The sequence below is a fragment of the Mustela putorius genome, unplaced genomic scaffold (genome assembly GCF_011764305.1).
Source record: "Mustela putorius furo isolate JIRA1106 unplaced genomic scaffold, ASM1176430v1.1 tig00000145_pilon_pilon_pilon, whole genome shotgun sequence".
Classification (NCBI taxonomy): domain Eukaryota; kingdom Metazoa; phylum Chordata; class Mammalia; order Carnivora; family Mustelidae; genus Mustela; species Mustela putorius.
Window position 1 is genome coordinate 4,538,199 of NW_025421294.1, and position 23,017 is coordinate 4,561,215.

Consider the following 23,017-nt stretch of genomic DNA (forward strand, 5'->3'; position numbering starts at 1 on the left):
CGGATCAAGTATAAAACACCTGTCTTCTTGGCCTTACCTCAAGTTTTCCTGACAACATCTACCTGGATTAAAAAAAGAATAGCCTTAAAGTAAAAACAAAATGCCTTGCAGGAAAATATCAAATAAATGGAAACCTACCTGGCTCCTATAAGTGAACAAAAACAAAAAAGTCTCTCTTTCTCTCTCTCTCTCTCTCTCTCTCTCACACACACACACACACATGCACACTCACACTCACTCCAATACCTCCAGGCCCTAGAAAGCTTTGCTTCCATAAGCCCATTTAAGAATGGATTTTTTCACTTTCTCTGGATCTCTTGTATTCCTATTCATGTCCAACTTTAACAAATCGGAGTCTTCCAAAAGCATCATCATCATTTTAAAGCTGAATATCACCAACAGGAAAAATAATTAGCAGCAAGAACCAAATTAAGTTTGTCAACTGTCAATACAGGGAACATTAAGACTCCAGAGTACAAGAAATAGCTCAAACTTTAAATGATGATTTTATAGACACCACACATTCATTCTCCAAGTTGAAATAGTCACTATGCCAACTAAAACAAGATAAACATGATAAACTAAGATGCTATTTTGAAATGCATAAACAAGTACTTTCCTCTAAAATACTTAGCTTTATTAGAGAAATGGTACTAAAAATAACAAAGATTCAAACATTTGCTCTATTCTACTTACATATTATAAATAAGACAGCTGTTGGTGCAAGACACCCACTCCTTCGCAATCTTTCCATATGCACCCAAGCATTCTTGTATCAGAATAAGCTGTTTACCAGCCAACCGTATGTGGCTGAATGATTAAAATGACCATCTATACTTTACATAGTAAAGCATTTTCAAAAATTTTAATGTACACAGTGACAAAAAGGAAAAAAAAACACAGTTATTCTGAACACATGAAGAGTAATTAAGCAGCTTCATAATCAAACCAGGCTTCATTGCAATAAGGGCAATTCTTTCCATTCTCTACCAAATACTTAAGTTTCAATAGTATTAACATTAAAAGAAAACTCAAGTTGAAACCAAGTAACTGATGTGCTACTCAGCTTCTTAAATCTATAAGTAACTCTTCCCATGAGGTAAGGCAACGGAGTAATTTGATTGTATTAGGTTGCATTAAAATAATTGATACTTGATTTTTTAAATAACATGCTAATTAAAAGGTGTAACTTTTAGGAGAACAAAACAATAATGAAAAGATATCTGAAACTATGAGTTATGGCTTTGGGGGAAAATATTAGCAATGTTGTTTTCCTACTTGCATACTTCCTGCAGAAAGTGAGCCTAAGAGTAACGAATGACCTATATTTTAAACTCAAGTAAACATATCCTTAAAACAAATAACCTCATGTGTTCTCTTTTACATAGAATTTCTGCACATCATTTATGAGAAGATGATTAAGAGGTAATAATTAAGGCCATCCAATGGAGACAACAAAAGTGTTTGCTCTGATTTAAGTAAAGAACGAACGTGCTTCATTTTCAATTATCACAGTATAAAACTGATGGTCCCAAAACTGCATTGTTGTTTTAAGCTCTAAAGTCATTCTTGAAAACAGGACTTCCCTCATGTTAGGTGAACTACATAAGAAGCTCTTCTGACATACCACTTGCACCCTTCTCTATGGGAGTGAGTGGAATATCCATCTATGTTCCATATGAACTGAGAATGACTAGCACATATAAAATTCTAGAAAACAGCATACCACATTGTAGAAGGCACTAAAGCTTCAGCTTGTGCTCCCATAGCCCATTTTGAAAACCCAGTTTTCTTTTTATAATGGCACCTTTGCCACCTACAGCTGACAACACACTGCAGTATTATTTGTAATAAGCTTGGAAATGTCAAGAAAGTTCAAAAAGAAATGCTTACTCTGTGGGGAGACCCAATGATTCTAAACACTGAATACTAATGCACTATTATTAGTATTCAACACGGGTGCTCTTCCTTTTGAGAGAGAACAGGAGCATGCATTGTCAGTTGTTTGTTAATCCACTTATTTAAGCAACTTTAGTCTGTAAAACTATTTTAACAAAAAAAAAAAAAAACCTGTTGTCCTAAACAGTGAGCAAAAGAAAACACAATAGTGAGAATTTAACACAATCACCGTAAATCCTGTGAAGTAAATGTTAAAACTTCTTACATACTCTGCACTTACAAGGATGTATATATATTTCCACCGATTTCAAGCACATCATCAAATCTGTATATATTGAAATTAAAAAAAAAAAGTAAAACAATACAAAATTCAGCAACTACCATTTTTAAAAAGAGCCTCCAATGCTTATCTCCAGTCTTTAAGGATAGTACAAATTTGATTTTGATGTCCCATTTATTTTTAATGGTTCTTGGCAAACACTAACAAACCACATAACGAGTGTGTCAGCCACCATGGAAATGCAGATTCTAGAAGATGAGGAGTCTGGGTAACACCTGTTATTTTCACGATGTCCATGCTTTATTTTCTTACTCCGGAACAAGATGGCCACACAGTCACCTAACAACTAGAAAAGCTGTTAGTTTGTATCTTTATGCTCAACTGGATTTCTTCACTGTTTAACATCTTGTTGAGAGATTTAAAAGCTTTGGATTTTATTCCAGCGTGTGTTTAGAGGTGCATTTGTCAGTTCTATACTGCTTCTGTTTTGGTAGAGAGGTTTTCTTCATTTGGCTGACAATTTCCATTTTGCTGTACTTTGTTTTCCTCGGTCCTTGGTGCATCCTTGTCATCTACTTCTTTGCCCACGCTTGCTTCTGGTTCTTTATTGTGTTCCTTCTCCTAAAGTAAGTATGAAGCCACACATTTAATATTTTTCTCAAGAATTTCCTGTTACATCTGGTTATGGATAACATATATATTTCTGTGAACTTAGTAAAAGTAGGTATTTTCTGTCATTACCTTATCATATAAATAAGATATGCAAACATGTATCAGTGTGTCCTCCATACTTCTCATAAAATATGGAAACTGTAAATTAAATTAGAATAAAATAATCTAGAAGAAAGTCTAGGAAGTGTTCAGTAAACATTACTGAATTGAAAAAATGGAAGAGATCTGCTTAAAGAGTTAAACAGTTCCCAAAGATGCCAGGATAGATCTGTAATCTGGATACCAAAGAAGAAAAATTTAGAGGATGTAGAAAAAGAAATCACTGTTTGTCCTAGCAAAGACTGCTCAAGAACAGTGCAATTCTGCCCTCAGTTCAAAGGAGAATTAAATGAGAACATATGGAACAATCTCTGAGATCAGACATACAGAAATGCTCAAGAGGCATTATCAACGTTACAGACAATGATGATAAACCCCTACCAATGAGTAAATAAAATTGTAAGATGAAAGCTCCAAAACTCATAATTGATTTCCAAATACAAATACACTTACTGAAATAGCAAAGCAATTAATGTAATTCATAAGTAAATATTTATCCCAAAAAATACCCTTACTTGGTGGAATTTGGTTTTCCATTAATTATTCTAATCCAGTAAATCTACTAATTTCAGTGTACATTACAAAACCTATGATGACAGAACTTTTGTCAGATTTGCTGAAACAAATCTATTTCAAGAATATATATATTTTTTGAGGAAAATACCCTCAACCAGAAATCTTTGTATAAAATCAAATACCTTATCATATATTGTTCCACATATAATACACGTTATGTACAAACAGTCTTATTGTATGCCATTCTAGGACTCCCTAAAGTAAGGAAAGCATATGAGTTTCAGTTAGCTCTTACCTCATCCCTTCAAAAATCCAGCTTAAAAAAGTTACCAATTGAATAAATATTAAAAGATACCAAAAACATACAAAATACCACAGCCCTCAAAAAGGTTTTGGTCTACACCTAGTCCTATGTAAAAAAAAAAAAAAAAAATCTCAATTATTAATTATTCAAAGCCTAAATAATGAATGCCTGCTACTTACTTTAAGTGAAGTATTGTTCTTCTCCAACTTTTCCTTTCCATCTCGGTCATTAGAGCTTTTTCTTGTAGAGCTTGATCGTTCTCTCTCTCTTCTTTCACTAATATGGTCCCTTTCTTTTTCTCTCTTTTTATCCTTCTTATTTCTGCTATAAGAATAGTGATAATATGCCAGTTAACTTCTAAGAGATTAAAGACCTACTATGTCATTGACAAAACAGTCTTCTCTAACACTAATGCACTATATGTAAGCCCATCAGTAATCTGGTCTGACCAAGTAACATAAACAGTCCTATAGCCCCACCTACTCCACTTCGTATTAATTTAAAAATTAATTAATTAAAAAATTAATTTTTTAAAGATGCCCAAGTCTTTGCAGAGGCCACCATGTGTTCACATAAACCACAATTTCGTATTTTCAATTTATTTGTTCAAGATTTATTTATCAACTGTAATGAGATTAAAATAAAACCAAATACACAGGTTTTTTACCCACCTTTTCAAAGCAAAAAATGAGCAGAAAGGAATGAAAAGGACAAACAATTAAAGGCATCTCCCAGGGAGGACTGAATGACTGAATATCAGCAAAACTTGGAATTTCAAAATAACAGTGCTACTGTCATTGTCATTCACCATTATAAACAAGTCGCACCAATTCAAGATCAAAAGTTAAGGGAAGACTACAAGAACAAGTTCCAATGATAAAAACAATATACCCTTAGAATTAGAGAACAAAACATTGTATTTCCAATCGGAAACATAAGATTTTCTACCTTTTTATTTTTTTTTAAGATTTTATTTATTTATTTGACAGAGAGAGATCACAAGTAGGCTGAGAGGCAGGCAGGCAGAGAGGAGGAAGCAGGCTCCCCACTGAGCAGAGAGCCCAATGCAGGGCTCGATCCCAGAACCCTGGGATCATGACCGGAGTTGGAGGCAGAGGCTTTAACCCACTGAGTCACCCAGGCGCCCCAAGAGTTTCTATTTTAACAAGTTGGCCTTAACGTGGAATTTTAAGCTTTTTTCTCTTATTATGAATAATTCAAAAATAAAGACAAAGACCAAGAAAACAAATAAAGACACTGGGCAAGCAGAACTAAGTACATATAAATATTTAGTATAAGAAAGGTAGCATCTCAAGTCATCGAGGAAAAGATGGGTCTTACAACTGGATTATTATTTGGTAAGTGATAAAACTCAATCAATATCTCGTATCTCATTCCACAATATATAAATAGGTCCAAATGGATGAGAAACCTAAATTTTTAAAATAAAATACAAATGCTAGAAGAAAATTTACCCACCTTTTCAAAGCAAAATTCCTGTAAGATTTTTTTTAACGACAACTAAATTCAGGTACAATAAAAGACTGATAAATTTGCCTACATAGGGCGCCTGGGTGGCTCAGTGGGTTAAGCCGCTGCCTTCGGCTCAGGTCATGATCTCAGGGTCCTGGGATCGAGTCCCGCATCGGGCTCTCTGCTCAGCAGGGAGCCTGCTTCCCTCTCTCTCTCGCTCTCTCTGCCTGCCTCTCCATCTACTTGTGATCTCTCTCTCTGTCAAATAAAAAAAAAAAAAAAAAAAAAAAAATTTGCCTACATAAACCTTCGCAAGGAAAAAAAATACATTACCATATTCAAAGGAAAAATGACATATTTACAACATATGTGTGCATCTTTCTACAGAATTTTTAAATATCAAGGGAACAATCACATCAAACTGAATAAATGTCTTAGGAGTAAATTTAACCAAGGAGTCAAAAAATTTGCTGAAAAAGATGAGGACAAATAAATAGAAAGACATTCATGTTTATGGATTGAAAGACTTAAGTATTATTAAAATGGCAACAGTATCCAAAGCCACCTAGAGACTGAATGCAACCTCTATCAAAATCCCATTGCTGTTGTTGCAGAAATACAAAAACTCACCCTAAAATGCATACAGAATCTTTAAGGACATCAAACAGCAAAAACAATCTTAAAAAGAATAAAGGTTGAAGGCACAGCATTCCCAACTTACTTACAAGGTACAGTAATCAAAACAGTACAGTACTATATAAGGACAGAAAATAAACCACTGGAATAGACCAGAAGACCCAGAAATAAACTCCCACATAAATGGTTCAAATGATTTCTGACAAGGATGCTAAGACCCATTCAATGGGGAAAGGACACTCTTTTCAACAAATGACATCAGGAAAACTGGATACCCACATGTACAAGAATAAAGTTGGACCATTATCTTATACTATATTAAAAAGTTAACTCAAAATAGATTGAAGACCTAAATGTGTATGCTAAGACTATAAAATTCTTAGAAGAAAACACAGGAGAAGATCTTCATGACACTGCATTTACAAATGATTTTCTGGATAGGACACCAAAAGCACAGGCATTGAAAGGAAAAAATAGACAAATCTGACTACATCAAAATTAAGAGCTTTTGTGAACCAAAGAATAGTATCAGGAAAATGAGAAAGCAACCCACAAAACAGGAGAGAATATTTGCAAATCATGTCTCTGGTACGAGATTAATATAAAGAATTTAGAGAACTCTCACAACTTAACAAAATACAAATACCCAATTTGGAAATGGGCAGAAAACTTGAAAAGACATGTCCCCTAAGATATATAAATGATCAATAAAGCACACAAAAAGATGCTCAACAGGGGCACCTGGGTGGCTCAGTGAGTTGAAGCCTCTGCCTTCAGCTCAGGTCATGATCCCAGGATCCTGGGATCGAGCCCCACATCGGGCTCTCTGCTCAGCAGGGGGGGGAGCCTGCTTCCCCCTCTCTCTGCCTGCCTTTCTGCCTACCTGTGATCTCTGTCAAGTAAATAAATAAATAAAATCTTTAAAAAAAAAAAGATGCTCGACATCACTATTCATTAGAAAAACGCAAACCAAAACTACAAGATGGTACAAGATACCATTATGCACTCAGTAGAATGGCTATAATCAGAGGCAGACAATAACAAGTGTTGGTGAGCATGCAGAGAAACTGGGAGTGCTAGCACAATGCTGGTGGGAAGGTCGAATGACAGAGGCACTTGGGAAAACAGTCTGGCAGTTCCTAAAAAGATAAGGAGAGGGACACCTGGCTGGTTCACTTCATACAGCAGGTGACTAGTGCCACCCTAAGATTACTTACAAATTTAAAAAGTAAGTAAATAAGTAAATAAATTGATTCGCTGCTCTGCATACTGATTTAAAAAAAAAAAAAGTGTACTCTAAGACTCAGCAATTACCACTCCCTAGGCCCGTGCTCCAGAGAAAGGAAAACAAGTGCCTACACAAAAACTTGTGAATGAATGTTCATGGAAGCATTATACATAATAGTTAGAAAATGGAAAAATACTAAGTTCATTAATTAATGAATGGATAAGTAAAACATGGTTTCATCCATTCAACGGAGTATTATTCACACAAGGAATAAGATATCAATACATGCTCTAACACGAACCTTGAAAACATTACATTTAATGTAATACAAATACAGAACACTACACATACTGCATGAGTCCATATACCAATGTCCAGCACAGGCAAATCCACAGAGTAAGTTAGACTAGGGACTCCCAGGAGCTAGTAGGGATTAAGTGCTTATGGGTACGGGTTTCAAGTGAAAAAAATATTCTGGAATTAAGTAGCAGTGATGGTTGACGATACTGTGAACCTCATTAAAAACCAGTGAGTTGCATATTTAAAGTGAATTTTATGACATGTGGATTACTTCTCAATTCAAAAAAACAACAACAAAAGAAACACCTAAGGAGCGCCTAGGTGGCTCAGTCGGTTAAGCATCTGCCTTCAGCTCCCATCATGCTCCCAGGGTCTTGGGATCGAGTCCTCCAAGAGGCACCCTACTCCACAGGGAGCCTGCTTCTCCCTCTCCCTGTCTCTCCCCCGCTTGTGTGCTCTCTGCCAAATAAATAAATAAAATCTTTTAAGTCTATATATAAATAAACCCAAGGTGTAGTTGGGGCTAGGTAGTGTCTCTCTCTCTCTCTCTCACACACACACACACACACACACACACAGTGTATACATAATGTATGCTATCTTTCGTGAAGAAGGAGTTATTCTAATCAATGCATCTGCTTAATTTTACAAAAAGAAACACAGGAAGGATAAAAACAATCGATTACTCACAGAAGGTGAATGGGGAGCAACGCACAACAAACAGGCAAAAAGTAACTTTGTGAACACAACTTTTTATCTAATTTGAGTTCCTAACTGAAAAGTTCTTTCATGAGCAAAGTATTAAAAATATATATGTGGCCCACAACTACAGTAATGCCGTCCATTATCTTCACCCTGAAACAATGCAAATAAACATAAGACCCCTACTGAGAAACATGCTCTTCTCTACACGCTGACAAAGGTTTTTATAAATTTCTCTTTTCTGTACCTATAAAACCAGGGAAAACCAACCGAAAAACTATACCCATTCATTAAGGTAGTGAAATGAAAAATAAATACACAGAATGCAATAACCTTCCTTTGCAGCACAAAGCCAACCAGCAATGAGAGGACATAACGAAAGAAAAGACTTCATTAACAAGGGCAACAACAAAAAAAGATCTAGGAATAAACTCAGAAATTGCATAAAATCTGTATAAAACAAACACTGAAACATTCTTTTTTTTTTTTTTAAGATTTATTTATGTTATTTTACAGAGAGAGAAAGAAAGAGATATCACAAGTAGGCAGAGAGGCAGGCGGAGAGAGACAGGGAAGCAGGCTCCCTGCTGAGCAGAGAGCCCGATGTGGGACTCAATCCCAGGACCCCAAGATTATGACCTGAGCCAGAGGCAGAGGCTTAACCCACTGAGCCACCCAGGTACCCACACTGAAACATTCTTAAAATAATGCTATGGATGGTTTAACAAAGTGAAAAAGAGTCGGTATAGAAAAACTGACTATCACAAAGCTTCATTTATTTAAAAAATAAATTTATCAATGTCCCCTAAGTTAACTTTATTTCTATATTTTATTTCTATATTTTATTCAAGATTTTATTTCTAGAACCTAAACAACTGACTCTTATTTTCAAATGGGAAAAAAAAAAACAACACAGGTAAGAATTGTCAAAAATGCTCAAAAAACAGCAGTCGAAGTGTGGGGGAGGATCAGACTGACTAAATGTTTAAAAAATACTACACAATTTGAGTAATTAAAAGCCTGGAGCATTGGTACATGATAATAATTCAAACCAACCCAGGGACCCAGAAATAGACCCATTTACAGAAAGAAATATTTAATACCTGAAAAGGCAATATAACAAATCAAAGTTAAAAAAACTGAGTTTTTAATAAATGATACTGATCAAAAGAAAAGCATATGGAAAAATAAAATTGGATCCACATGCCATATTATACATAAGGATGACCTCCTCCTAATGGATCAAAGATTTTAATACAGTAAGTAAAACCATAAAATTATAAGAAGAAACAATGGATGGCATTTGATTATAATCTTAGAATAGAAAAGACCTAATCTGATGTGACTCAAAATCCAGAAGTCATAAAAGAAAAAATCTGAGGGGCACCTGACTGGCTCAGTCAGTAGAACATGTGACCCTCAATCTTAGGGTTTTGAGTCTGAGGCTCCACACTGGTTTTACACTCTACTTTAAAGAAAACAAAAAAAAAAAAGAAAAGAAAAGAAAGAGAAAGAAAAGAAAAAACTTGGGTAATTATAAAAAAAATCAAAATCCTCTTTAAAATCAAGTCTTATAATATTTTCTGAAAAGAAATGACAAAGTAGGAATGATACCTCATATCAAATCACTAATCTCCCTAATTGGGGGGGGGGCCTAGCTGGCTCAGAAGAGCATGCAACTTCTCGATCTCAGGGTTTTGAGTTCGAGCACCATGCTGGGGGTAGAGCTTGTTAAAAACTAAAACACAAACAAAAATAAAAACAATACTTAAAAAAAAAAATCACTCTAATATAAAAAGAGCCCCTGGATATAAGGAAATTCTAAAAACAAAAAGCAGACCCCACAAAAAAATGGCCAAAGTATACCAACAATTCACAGAAAAGGAAATATATATGGCCTTCAAATATATGACAAGAAGGTCACCTTCACTATTCAGAGAAATGCAACTAAAATTACTGATTATATACTGATACAATTTCTCATCTATCAGACAGTCAAAAACCCACAACTATAGTAACATAATACAGTGCAGCTGAGAGAAAACACTCTCATACATAGCCAGCTGACATGCAAACTGCTGCCAATCTATATGGAGGGCAATAAAGAAACACCTGTCCAAATTATAAACACACACAAGCTGTGACACAACACCACTTTTGGAATTTTCCCACATAACCTGCACACAATGAAGTTAAGTCCAAAGGTATTCACTATAGTACAGTACAGTAATTTATAATACAGGAAAATTAAGCAAACCCATACTACTGCAGGCTGGTTAAATAAACCAAAGTACTGCCACACAATGAAGTCCATGCAGTTCTAAAAAAGAGTAAAGCAGCACTCGCTGATGAATACATAAAGGTCTCCAGTCTGTTGACTGACAAAAAGCAAGGGCACAAGTGTTTTTTTGTGCTACCTTCTGGATAAGAAATATGAAAAGAAACTATAAATTTAAATGTTATAGATCTCTACACAAAAACAGAAGAATATACAATCCAAAAAATGAAGTCACTACTTATGGACACAGAGTAGTGCATAGGTGAACTGATGTATTACTTTTTATAGTGTTGGGATTTCTGAACATGCAAATGTGTAACATACTACTCATTCAAAATAAAAATTTCAAAAATAGACCAAGAAGAAAAATTTTCTTCCCCTGCTCCATCCTTGGATTTAGGTTTTGTTGTTGTTGTTTTAAGATTTTATTTATTTATTTGACAGACAGAGCGATCACAAGTAGGTATAGAGGCAGGCAGAGAGAAAGGAGGAAGCAGGCTCCCCGCTGAGCAGAGAGCCCAATGCGGGGCTAGATCCCAGCACCCTGGGATCATGACCTGAGCCGAAGGCAGAGGCTTTAACCCACTGAACCACCCACGCGCCCCCATCCTTGGATTTAGTACACACTTTCAACCTACCTCCTAGGAGACGGAGATCTAGAAGATTTCCTTTTTATAGTTTTTGATGTTCTTGGTGATCTGGAAGAACTCCTGCTCCTCCTCCTACGCCTTTCCCTGAAAATAACAAATATATCATTTAAAAATGCAGCAATTTTAATAAAGCGCAATTCAAATACACAAAAACAAAAGGGACCTTAAGACTCTCTAGTTAACAGTAGTCTTCAAAGACCAGTTTAAACTCATGTCCTTTAAAGAACATTTTTTTTTTTTTTAAAGATTGATTGATTGATTGATTTGACAGAGAGAAACACAATAAGAGAGGGAAAACAAGCAGGATGAGTGGGAGAGGGAGAAGCAGGATTCCTGCCAGGCAGGGAGTCTGATGCAGGGCTCAATCCCAGGACCCTGAGATCATGACCTGAGCTGAAGGCAGATGCCTAACGGCTGAGCCACCCAGGCCCCCAAGAACATGTTCTATTATCTAATATTACTGCAAGTCAAATTTTGAACCATAAATTTTATGGACATAAAAATATGTTCTAAGATTTCATAACAGAAAAGGGAGAAGACTCCTTTTCATCTGGTTTATTTGAACACTAATTTCCTGAATGAAAAAAAATATCAATGGATATTTCAGATTCTCTCAAGTTAAGTATGTTCTTCTCCAGGATCTAAAATATGTTCTGCTTATCCAGATCCTTTGTCCTGCATCTAACTCCTTGCTGCCCCACTGTGGATTATTTTATAGAAAGATTAAGTTGGCTTCCAAAATGTGAACTTCCCAAATTCAAGCATTTAGAATGTCTCTAAAAAATAATTTACATGAATCTGTTTTACAGAGAAATTGTTTTATCCTCCAACTTCCTACCATTTTATTGCTCTATTCATTTAAACCGAATGAACAAGTTGCTTAGACAGAAGTAAAATAGTTAAAACCTGGGGTGGCTTAAATATGAAATAAAAAATAACCACTGAATTAACAATGTTTATATTATTAAAAACTATTTTGTTTAACATGTTACCAAATAACTTTATTTATAAGTGTGGTCAACTGAGAAACAATTAATTTCAAGATGTCCGTAATTCAGGGATGAGGTAGGAGGACATACTTACTATGATTAATGTGTACAATCACCTCCCAAGGAGCTCTAATAATTAGTGGCCATATAGGTGAAAGAACCAAAACCCCTAGAATCTAAGTTCTCCACACCACCCTCAGTAAGAATATTCTAGGCTAGGGGTGCCTGGGTGGCTCACTGGGTTAAGCCTATGCCTCGGCTCAGGTCATGATCCTGGGATCGAGCCCCACATCAAGCTACCTGCTCTGTGGGGAGCCTGCTTCCCCTGACCCCCACCTGCCTCTCTGCCTACTTGTGATCTCTCTTGTCAAATAAATAAATAAATAAAATTCTAAGCTAAAGAAGCATTTTGCCTATAATAGCCAAGAACTTTGAAAATACCATCAATTCCAATTTTACCTCAAGATCTCTCCTTCATTACCCAATTTTATTCCAGAACACCCCAAAATTATACTTCCTGACTAATGTGAAAATTAGGGAAAGACAATCCATTCAGTCTGTGACATTCTGTAACAGCTCTGTATAAGTACCACAAATACTTATTTCATAGTATGAGAATATCAATGTATCTTAGACTTTGTTTACCCTCAAAATAGTTCCACTGCGACCAGTTTTGACTGTTTAACTTTGTTCAGGAAGCACTGTGTACAGATAGACATCTAGTAACTAACAGCTGATGATAATGAGAGCTAAGTCTGGACAGACAGCAATCCAGAACACCAATTAGGTGAGAAAGAGGCAGTCAGGGGTAGTAAAAGTACCTGTAGTTGGTTACACTTAGATTTAAATTTTAGTTCCACCACTTACCAGTTGCATGACTAGGGCCATATTACTTAACCTGAGTTTCAGTTTTTCCAACTGGAAAATCGGGTTAATAACTAAGCTTGATAGTGCTGCTATGAGGATTTAGGATGATACCTGTAAGTACCACACACAGTGTCCTGCACATACTCAGTGTCAATATTTCCTTTCTCTTCACTAGCTTTATTGCTTGTTACTTAAAATACTATGAAAGTTGTAGAAGTATCAAAATTTAAAAATGTAGGTTAGGGGCACCTGGGTGGCTCAGTGGATTAAGCCGCTGCCTTCGGCTCAGGTCATGATCTCAGTGTCCTGGGATGGAGCCCTGCATCAGGCTCTTTGCTCAGCGGGGAGCCTGCTTCTCTCTCTCTCTCTGCCTGACTCTCTGCCTACTTATGATCTCTCTCTCTGTCAAACAAATAAAAAATCTTTTGAAAAAATTTTTTAAAAATTAAAAAAAAATTAAAATGTAGGTTAGAGGACAATGTTGAAAATAAAATGCCACATACCCTATTTTTCCGAGCCATGAAAATGTTTCCTGTTTACTAAACAAATCAGAGCACATAAAAAACAGGAAAATGCTAAAAGATGACAAATTGTAACTCTTCACCAAGCTCTTATGAAAGCATAAAACATACCAAACTTCTGAACCTTTAGAAACTAGTGTTAGTTAGCCTTTCTTTTCCAGGCCCCAGAGGTTAGTTAATATATTTAGGAATGAATGTAAACATCTCAACTTCCTTAAATGTCAAGTAACTTAAAATGGCCCCCTACAAAACTAAATATTTCAAAGTCATCTAAAAAGTAAATTCAACTGAAATTAAAAGGAACCAAAACATTGTTTTCTGTTACGAAGGGCAATAATTAAATGATCATATAAACACAAAAGAAGGTGTGACAGACAATCAATAAAATCACTGTGCAGCAAAAGAATAGTTGCAAGGCTTGACTGAGGTCCACAGTAAAGAAGCTAAGTTAATTCTTCAGTTTCTGGTTCAATGTGCTGAAATACAACAGCGGTCTGTTTACATACACTATTACTTTCGATTTTATGCTTCTGCGGTAGTTTCTTAAAGCAGGTACCAAGTTCTGATTAGAGAATTCTCAATTAAACAAAATCTCTTAAAAAGAAGAAAAAGAACTACCATATTTTTTTTTTTTTTTTTTAAAGATTTTATTTATTTATTTGACAGAGAGAAATTACAAGTACACTGAGAGGCAGGCAGAGAGAGAGAGAGAGAAGGAAGCAGGCTCCCTGCTGAGCAGAGAGCCCGATGCGGGACTCGATCCCAGGACCCTGAGATCATGACCTGAGCTGAAGGCAGCAGCTTAACCCACTGAGCCACCCAAGTGCCCCAAGAACTACCATATTTCTAATATGGAAGTGCAGAGCAGATGGAAAACCTCCCCTAAGCCGTGGTATTATCACACTTGGAAACCATGATACTAATAGTCTTCTCACAGACTTACTATGGCAATTAAGTAAGGCCAGTCATGAAAAATTGTGCCAAAACAAAATCTGACACTTGGTAAAGCATTCAACAAATGCCTGCAATTATCTTGTATTACCTAACCAAAGACTGGTATATTAAGAACAAGCTACTAGAACACAAAGTTAGAAAAACGGGAAATATGCATTCATCTCCAATCACCTTCTATGAAAAACCAAGTTTAAAAGTCATAAAAACTTGCTAAAATAGGTGTTTTGTTTAGTATTTTTAAGATCTACTATTAAAAAAATTAAGAACTCCCATTTACTCAGTTACTATATCATGTGGAATAATGGATATAGGTTTAGATAATCTTGAATCAAGGAAGGTCTAGGTCTTCTTTTTGCAGCTGTTACTATGGCAACGTGCTGCCACCTGGTGGCAGTGTACTTATTAATAAACGGAACAGTCCTAAGAAAAAAGGAAAATCTTAATATTGACAGATCAAGGAAAACAAAAATTTAAAAGTCATGCACTTAACAAAACAGAGCAGTAAAAACAAATGAAATTTTAATAAGCATTCTGAATATGAAAATTTACCAAGAGGTTAAAAAGAAGGTCAGGGGAAAGAAAAAAGGAAACCTTGTCCTTGCCATCTCATCCTCCAAGAAAATAAGCAGCAGCAGTCACTGTTTTATACCAGGGATTACAAAGGATAGTTAAAACTTTTCGAATTGCCCAATTATCATCTCTTCCACCTCACAGATTCTAATACTGTGGCAAGTGCTCTATTAGAGAAATGTTTATTCTGCAATTAAAGGGCAACGTTCTGGTATTATTGTACTGTTCTCACTTATGTAGAATAACCTCTTCCCCTTGGTTAAAATTCAGATTCTCATTTGTTATCAGTAAACCCTTTCGTAAAAATTTTAAGCATTATCAAACCTGCTGGAACTACGAGATCTTCTTGATGCATTGTAACTTCTGGGTGGTGTTCTGGATTTTTTATCCTTCTTTCTTTTGTCATCTATCTCTTTGGATCGGTCCTTGTCTCGTTCCTTTTCTTTGTCCTGTTCCTTGTCCTTGTCTCGCTCCTTGTCATGTTCTTTTTCCCGCTCTCTCTCTCTGTCCTTTTCCTTGTCTTTATCCCGGTCTTTTTCCCGTTCTTTATCCCGGTCTTTGTTTTTACCCCGTTCCTTTTCTTTTTCACGTTCCTTCTCCCTTTCTCTCTCTTTTTCCCTTTCCTTTTCTCTATCTTTTTCTTTCACTCTTTCCTTTTCCTTGATCTTTTCTCGGGTGTCTTTTCTCTTGTCCCTTTAAAAACAAAAATAAATAAATAAATTCACAACTAAAATTATTCTACTCCCCAAAAAGGACCTCCCTTTCTTCAACAAAACAACTTATACTAGCTTATAATTTCTATATAACCCAGGTGTACATGAGGCTGTTAGATGAAACAGTTACCCAGTTTAATTACATATTTTAGAAACCTCATGAGTCATTCTGATCATCAGATTCCAATCAATGGCAATCAATATTAATCACTACTTAAAGCAATAAAAAATATTAAATGTCTCTCATTAGAAACCTAAACCACAATAATTTTTTAACAAATGAAGCCATGAGAAAAATTACCGCTAATTTCCCCAAGACTCACCGTGAACGTGAACGACTCCTTGATTTCCGTCTCTCCCTTGATTTAGAGCGTTTTTTATGTGGGCTCTTGGATCTACGTCTGTCTTTTTGTCTTGAACGTGATCTATTATGGGATCTACTCCTAAAGAAAAACAAGTTGTTAGAATGTCAAAACTTACTCTTACAATTGTAATTTTTAAAAATTTAAGATGTTTTTCAAGTAAGAAAATTTTAAAACTGACCCCAACAATATCTGTATTTTAAAATTCTCTATTACATAACGCCTCAGTCAGATTATTTGCAATAAATTATTTTTAGCAACTTTACCAAACACTTCATTTTCAGAATACAGAGAAAGAAATTACATTATTTTCTATGTCAGACTGAAGCTATTATTTCCAAGTGTGGCTTTCCCGTGCTAATTATTATATGCCTGTTACCATATGACTTCTCCCACAGAACAAGTTTTATACTATAAATTAAACTCTTAACTTGCATGTAATTGAACTGCTAATGGTGATACTTTGACAAACAGTGGTTTCCTGGCTCAAGAGTTTCTCTAGCTGGCAGTGTGATGTCTGTCATAACATATATTAAGAATGTGTAAGGAAGCACAGTACTAATTACACTCCTAGTATGACAGGAAAATAAACATTACTCATGAGTTGAAGCTACAGATAATTAAATGCTGGATCTCTAAGACCTCTTGATTTTATAACTACATAAACATAGCTCTTAAAAGAAACCGTTTTTTTTTTTTCATTTTAAATATTTATTTATTTGATATGTAACAAGAGTGAGAGAGAGAGAGTGTGTACAAGCTCTGGGAACAGCAGGCAGAGGGAGAAGCGGACGAGCAGGGAGCCTGATGTGGGCCTCAATCCCATGATACCAGGATCATGATCTGAGCTGAGGGCAGACGCTTAACAGACTGAGCCACTCAGGCACCACCCCCCCCTTTTTAAGATTTTTATTTGAATGTGAGCACAAGACGGGGAGGGAGGGGTTGAGGAGAGGAAGAAGCAGACTCAGGAAGCCCAATGTGGAGCTCAAATCCAGGACTCTGAGATCATGACTTGAGCCAAAAGCACACACTTAACCGACTGAGCCACCCAGGTGTCCCTAAAAAAAACCCTTTATTACTAGAATTCTTGCAAGAAAAATAAAGGTTACTTCAATTCTGAAATTCTATAGGCTCCTTATTCCCACTGAAATAGTGCTTATATATTGTAATTTTTATCCTAGTAACTATTTATCAAAATATAACAAAACTGAATGCACAAAGTGACAAGACTCACCAGCTCTGGAGCAAAACAATCTGGCTCTGACACTCAGCTCTGCCACATACTAGCTGTGAGAACTCTGGCTACTCGCTTAGCCTCGCACTAAGCCTAGTTTCTTCATCTACAAAGTTGGAGAATCAAACCTTTATCGCCTAGGGGGGTCATGAGGACTGAATCGGATCATGCATGAACGAATGCCTAGCTGTGTCAGGCACAGAGTAAATGTTCAAAATTCTTAATTTTCAAGATCATCAGCATTAACAATTAACATAAATGAAAACTTTAAGTTACAGCTTTATTCCAAGGAGATCAAATGAACTTCCACAAGTATGCTTTATATAATTAAAATTCATCTTGATAGTCATGTTTTCATGAGTTAAGTTAAAGCAAAGATCTATAAAAGAAATACATACAGTTAAATGCTTGTGGTATGCTAAGAAGCCAGAAAAATCTCAAGACAATTTTCAATGAATAATGAAATCCTGTTTTTTTAAACACATTTTCAGTACCTAAAATGTTTCCCAACAGCTAATTTTCAACTGAACCACTTATCTATTTTATGGCTTTAAAAATTATACATTATGGTATTGAAAATACCATATTTTTAATAGAGAAAGATAAGCCAGTTTGCTGAAATCTTTAATAACTCAAGAGATAAAGGGTCGTGTGCTAGGTATTAAGGCAAAACTGCAAAACTTAAGCCATTTTTAATCCATTTACAGACATCCACATGAGGAGAATGTTTTATAAGGCCTTTGCTTCTACGTACTTAATAGAAAGTCTTTATATTTTTGTTCTAGTTAACTTGCTAAAAATATACATAGTAATTTTGTTTTCCTCAAACACTGCTTTCCAACCTTAATTAAGCAAAGAAACACCTTTTAAAAAATTAGATATAGCCTTAGCAAGAATTAATTTTAAAAACACTGATCATTTGGATTCCCACCTTACCCTACAGGTCCTCAGAGTTTCAAAGTCCCAAGAGTAATCACTATCTTTTAATTTTGACATTAAAAACTATCACGTCCCTATTTCATCCACTAGTCACCTCCAAACAAGTGTTATGATTAGGAATGCAAAAAGCTTCAAGTCAAGAGCAAATCTAATCCAACCAAAGAGAAAGACTTGAGTTATCATCAGGAGATCTCATTTTAGCATAATGTGCAAAACCACATTTATAAATTAAAATGTAAATACAGGGCAACTTACCATCATGTCTCATCAAAGTTCAATTCTAAGTCCGCTGTTTCACATTAAAGTACTATAAAATGTCTTATAGTTCCCATGCTGGTCTGTCAAGGTTACTTAACTTTAAAATATAATAATTACAGTACTACCCACCTTTTCTAACACTGCCCTTTGAAAAAAACACATATAAAAATTTGAGCAAAGTCAAAATACATCTCCCTGGTCCTAGCCAAGGTCATAGGGACAAGAAACCCCTTCCTGCCTCCTTACAAGGGAAGGAAAAGGGAAAGGATAGGGGCTGGAGGAGGCTCCAGAAGCATCTGAAAATGCTGAGAAAGTAGAAGAGGGTAAGCCTTCAAGAGCAAAGGCTCCTGAAACTCACACTCCTGATAGTAAGTCTAGTGGGGCAGAGCCAGAGCTGAGGGGAAGTTCCTTACATATCAAGATCCTTAAGTCAAATATTTTCAGGGATTTCAAGGGATTTTTTCCCCCCTTAAAAAGAACCTTTATTCTTTTGTATTTCTTTATGAACTCAGTAAAGGCTACATGTGTTTCTATACATGTGTAAAAATTAGTATAGTATAAATTTACTTTAGTAAATTTAAACTTTAATAAAGTTACTTTAGTATATTTATACTGTATTAGTATAAATTTAGTGTAATATAAATTTATATACTACATAAATATATGAGAGTGTTACATGTATATGTGTGTATGCCAAAAGCAAGTAATTTCTAATGCTACATAGACAAACCCTGAGGAGAACACTCTCATGACTTAAGAACAGTAACTAACAAGTTTCACTTTAGACTGAAAAATCCTTCCCCTACTAACTCTTGGAAAGGGAAAATATCCAAATATACTTAAAATGATAAAAGCAGGAACCTTAAAGCAGAGAGTTAAGTAAATTTGCTCCAATAGATAAATCTTCACAGAGATTATCAAGGAAACTGATGTTAATCATGTTTTCCTTTTTTCCAGCCTTAGAAAACCAGTAAGGTATTAGATTTGGAGCACAGCTCTTATAATCAACACAAAATGAGATTCAGGTCACTGGTCTCTTTCCTTCTCAGAAAAGAAGTAATTACTCTTGAGCTCAATTTTTTATCTCTTTTATCTCCTTTACCTCCACCACATCCTGTCAACCTGCAGAAATATCCACAATCTAGTACCACTGCTTCAATACCACTTTCCTTCTCCAACTCAGGCTTCTGTGGCTCTGACCTCTTCCCTGTACATGTAACAACTTCCTTCACTTGGATCTGAACTTGCCTTACTGGAAACACCTTGGAAGGGGAGACAGTAAAACCATATCCCAAAAGAGACCATACAAACTAAGAATTATGGAGAAGTATACACCAATAAACAGCTAGAAGTATAGCTTATTAGAGTCAAACAAAGAATACCATTTTTTTCCTTTCTCACTGCTTCAATTTCCTTGGTATCATAGAAAAATAGACTAAAGTGAGCTTGCTGATGAGGTTCAACATACAGTATACTGGTTCCCTTTCCTCCTTCTCTCAAACCTTCCTCCTTCTCTAACACCACCACACACGCCCTGCACACACACGCACAGAGACTGTTCCCTACCTCTTCTCTTTAGACTTAAGTATGTGTATACATATTAACATGCAATTAGGATCCACTATATACAGTCTCACATTTCAGTAACACCTCCCTCCAGATCTTAGAGAAGACAATAAAATTTTTCACTTTAAACATGATTCTTAGGGCACTTCCAAATTAAAATGCTGTTGCAAGTTCTCATTCAGACTGAGTACAACAGAACAGATTTTTTATTTATTATTATTATTTTTTAAGATTTTATTTATTTACTTGACAGAGAGAGAGCATAAGCAGGGGGAAGGAGAGGGAGAAGCAGGCTCCCCACTGAGCAGGGAGCGAAGATGCAGGGCTCAATGCCAGGATCCTAAGCCAAAGGCAGACACTTAACCGACGCGGAGCCACCCAGGCACCCTCTTCAACAGATTTTTTAAAAAAAGAAAATTAAAATGACAGAACTATGTTCCAAAGTAAGACAAACAGAACAGAAATAGAACTTTAGCATAATACAATAGTTGAAGCTAAAGCTGCAAAGTTACTACTGTGTTTCAGGTCCCAAAGTGGGTGCAGGAGAGGCTCTTATCATCGAGAATATCAAAGATTTAATAAAGCACTTCATTTGACTCATGGCACTAGAGACAGGTAGGTACTGGAATCCAAGATATGAGGTGCTACTCCCTAAGTCTTGAGGAGACTTGGGGGTGGGAGGGAGGGGACAGGGAGCTGCTACTTCAACAATATTTCAGCATCACCAAACATGTATGTTCCTTTTTCTCAAGAAAAAGAAGGGAAAGTTTCTGCCAGTTCTGTATTAAGACTAGTTTATTCTTAGAAGAATAAGGAATAGAGCACCTTAAGACAGAAAACTAACTTCTGAAACTGAAAATTAATTGAAATAATAAAAATTATATATCAATTAGATAAAATTTCATTCTCAACTATATTATTATAATTAAAGCAACATTTAATAATAAGCATAATTCCTGGTGAACTCCGCTGAAGTTTCTAAATTCTGATACGTAAACAAAAACTCAAAAAATCTTAACAGTCTTAAATACATGACCAAAAATTTTAAATATGATAGCAGAAATTCTCACCTGTGTTTTGACTGCGATCTTTTTCGTCTAGAATGGGATTTTGAGCTAGACCTGGATTTTGAACGAGTATGGGAACGAGATCGACCGCCTTTTCTTTCATTGCTCTTTCCAGACTCTGGGAGGAAAAAACCACTTTGCAGTGTAAGCTCAGAACAATTAAAGATCCCAGTTAATAATCAGGCACAAGTGGAATGTACCACATATAGTGCAAGGGGCCTACTCTCTGTACATCCTCCTCCTGTGCAATTATCCTTCAGAAACATCCAAGAAAGTCATTGCATAAACTCGTTGAGTGCAGCCACCCTGCAGCAGTACATATAAACCAGATGATTATAAACAGCTGTTCGTAATATTTTGTTGCTGCCATAATGTACGATTATAACATGTCTGTAATTCCTAGGACAACGATTTTAAATCTTCTCTCCATTTATTTTGCTAGCAGTGAAGCTTAAATTCTGAGTGCAAGTGTAGAAAATTTGCTTAACTGTAAACCACCTAGACATTTTTAGATTGGATTTTTAACTTTCAGTAAGCAAATAAAAGTCTGAACAGGTGTTCCTTTACCTTGCTAAAATGGTCTTTGTGTTTGGCTAATCATGGGCTCTTTCTTATTTTTAAAATGAAATCATTGAAGGAAAGTGAGCCTGCTTGATTATGTTTTAATTATATTTATTCTTAGTTTTAGCCTCACAATAACATTTATACTTTGCTTTAAAGCCAATCAGTTGTGAGCACTGACTTTGCTACAAAAACATAAAGAACTGATTAACTCAAGCTAATGTGCCTCAATTCATTATCACGGGAAAACAGCATTTGTGCTAACCAGTTCTTTGACCTTTGACACTAGTAAGTCACTTACTCTTTCTCGAGTTTCAGTCTTCTTGTTTGTAAAATGGAGGGACTAAACAAGATAACTTCTAAAATTCCTTCCAGTTCTATGGTTCTATGTGACCTGTGTAACAACACTGTGACCTTACCTGGTTCAATGGCTGCTGAGATAAAGGACTGAGCCTCTCGTACTCGCTTCATTACTTCTTCTAACTCCTTAGCTGCAGCCTGAGGTGTCATCTCAGGGGGTTTTACTATTGCATTGTTGGAGTGATTAATTCTAAATTAAAAATATTAGCATATCACAAATACACACCATATTTTACAAAACATGAAACAAATGTTTATGATACACATATTTATAAATCTGAGGACATGTCGAGAGCACATTAAGAATGATACAGCTAAATACAGAATAATCAAAACCAACATCAAAACCCTCATTACCACTCATCTTTATCTCTTGCTACCAAAGCCTAGAGGAGAGAAGAAAAACTGAACCCTACCTGACTCCTTAACAACTTGAATATATCCAATTTAGAATTATAATAAATTAAAATCCTGACATCAGTATTAAAATGCATCATTTCTCATCTTGGAATATAAGATTTCACGGATATCTCTACACACTGGGAGAACGCAGGAGAGGCTGTATATTGCACAATTTTAATTAACCCTGAACCATGGGTGAGTCAGATACAGCTTCAAATCTGAGAGGCACCTGATAAAACTCCTCCCTATCAGATCAGAAGGGGTTTCTCTGACGCACATAAATGAATCTGGTAAGTCTCACTTTACCCCCTTCACACTAAGACAGGCATTCACTAAAAAGAGGTATTTCGTCCTTTCATAGCTGAATCTCGATCAAGCTATATAACTAAAGCAATTACCTATGAAATTTAGATAGAACTGTTGCCTTAATAATCTGCAAGAAATAGAATTTCTGATCTTGAGTATATAAAGTCTATACCAATTTTTCATTTTGCACACAAGGATATGAGAAAATATTAAAACTCAAAATGTATGATTCAAAACACTTCTGGGTACTTAATATTATTTTCTTCCTGGGATTCTGGATTTACCAAAATAATTGGTAATACCAAAAT

The 23,017-nt window shown here is 35.6% G+C and overlaps 1 protein-coding gene across 5 annotated transcripts in view; it reads right to left on the minus strand.

Moving 5' to 3' along the window:
- Positions 1-615: 615 nt before the first annotated feature.
- The window catches only part of SREK1 (splicing regulatory glutamic acid and lysine rich protein 1), a 45,438-nt gene continuing 23,036 nt past the window's right edge, over positions 616-23,017 (minus strand). For 4 of the 5 annotated variants that reach the window (XM_004764521.3, XM_004764523.3, XM_045075268.1 and 1 more), the window contains 7 exons: positions 22,061-22,191; positions 21,084-21,198; positions 15,975-16,094; positions 15,263-15,631; positions 11,026-11,121; positions 3,950-4,094; positions 616-2,800 (listed from right to left, as the gene is read on the minus strand). In XM_004764521.3, the coding sequence (XP_004764578.1) occupies positions 2,651-2,800; positions 3,950-4,094; positions 11,026-11,121; positions 15,263-15,631; positions 15,975-16,094; positions 21,084-21,198; positions 22,061-22,191 (1,126 nt within the window). In that variant the 3' untranslated portion in view covers positions 616-2,650. The remainder of the gene's footprint in view (positions 2,801-3,949; positions 4,095-11,025; positions 11,122-15,262; positions 15,632-15,974; positions 16,095-21,083; positions 21,199-22,060; positions 22,192-23,017) is intronic. The other variant, XM_004764522.3, reaches the window with a different exon arrangement.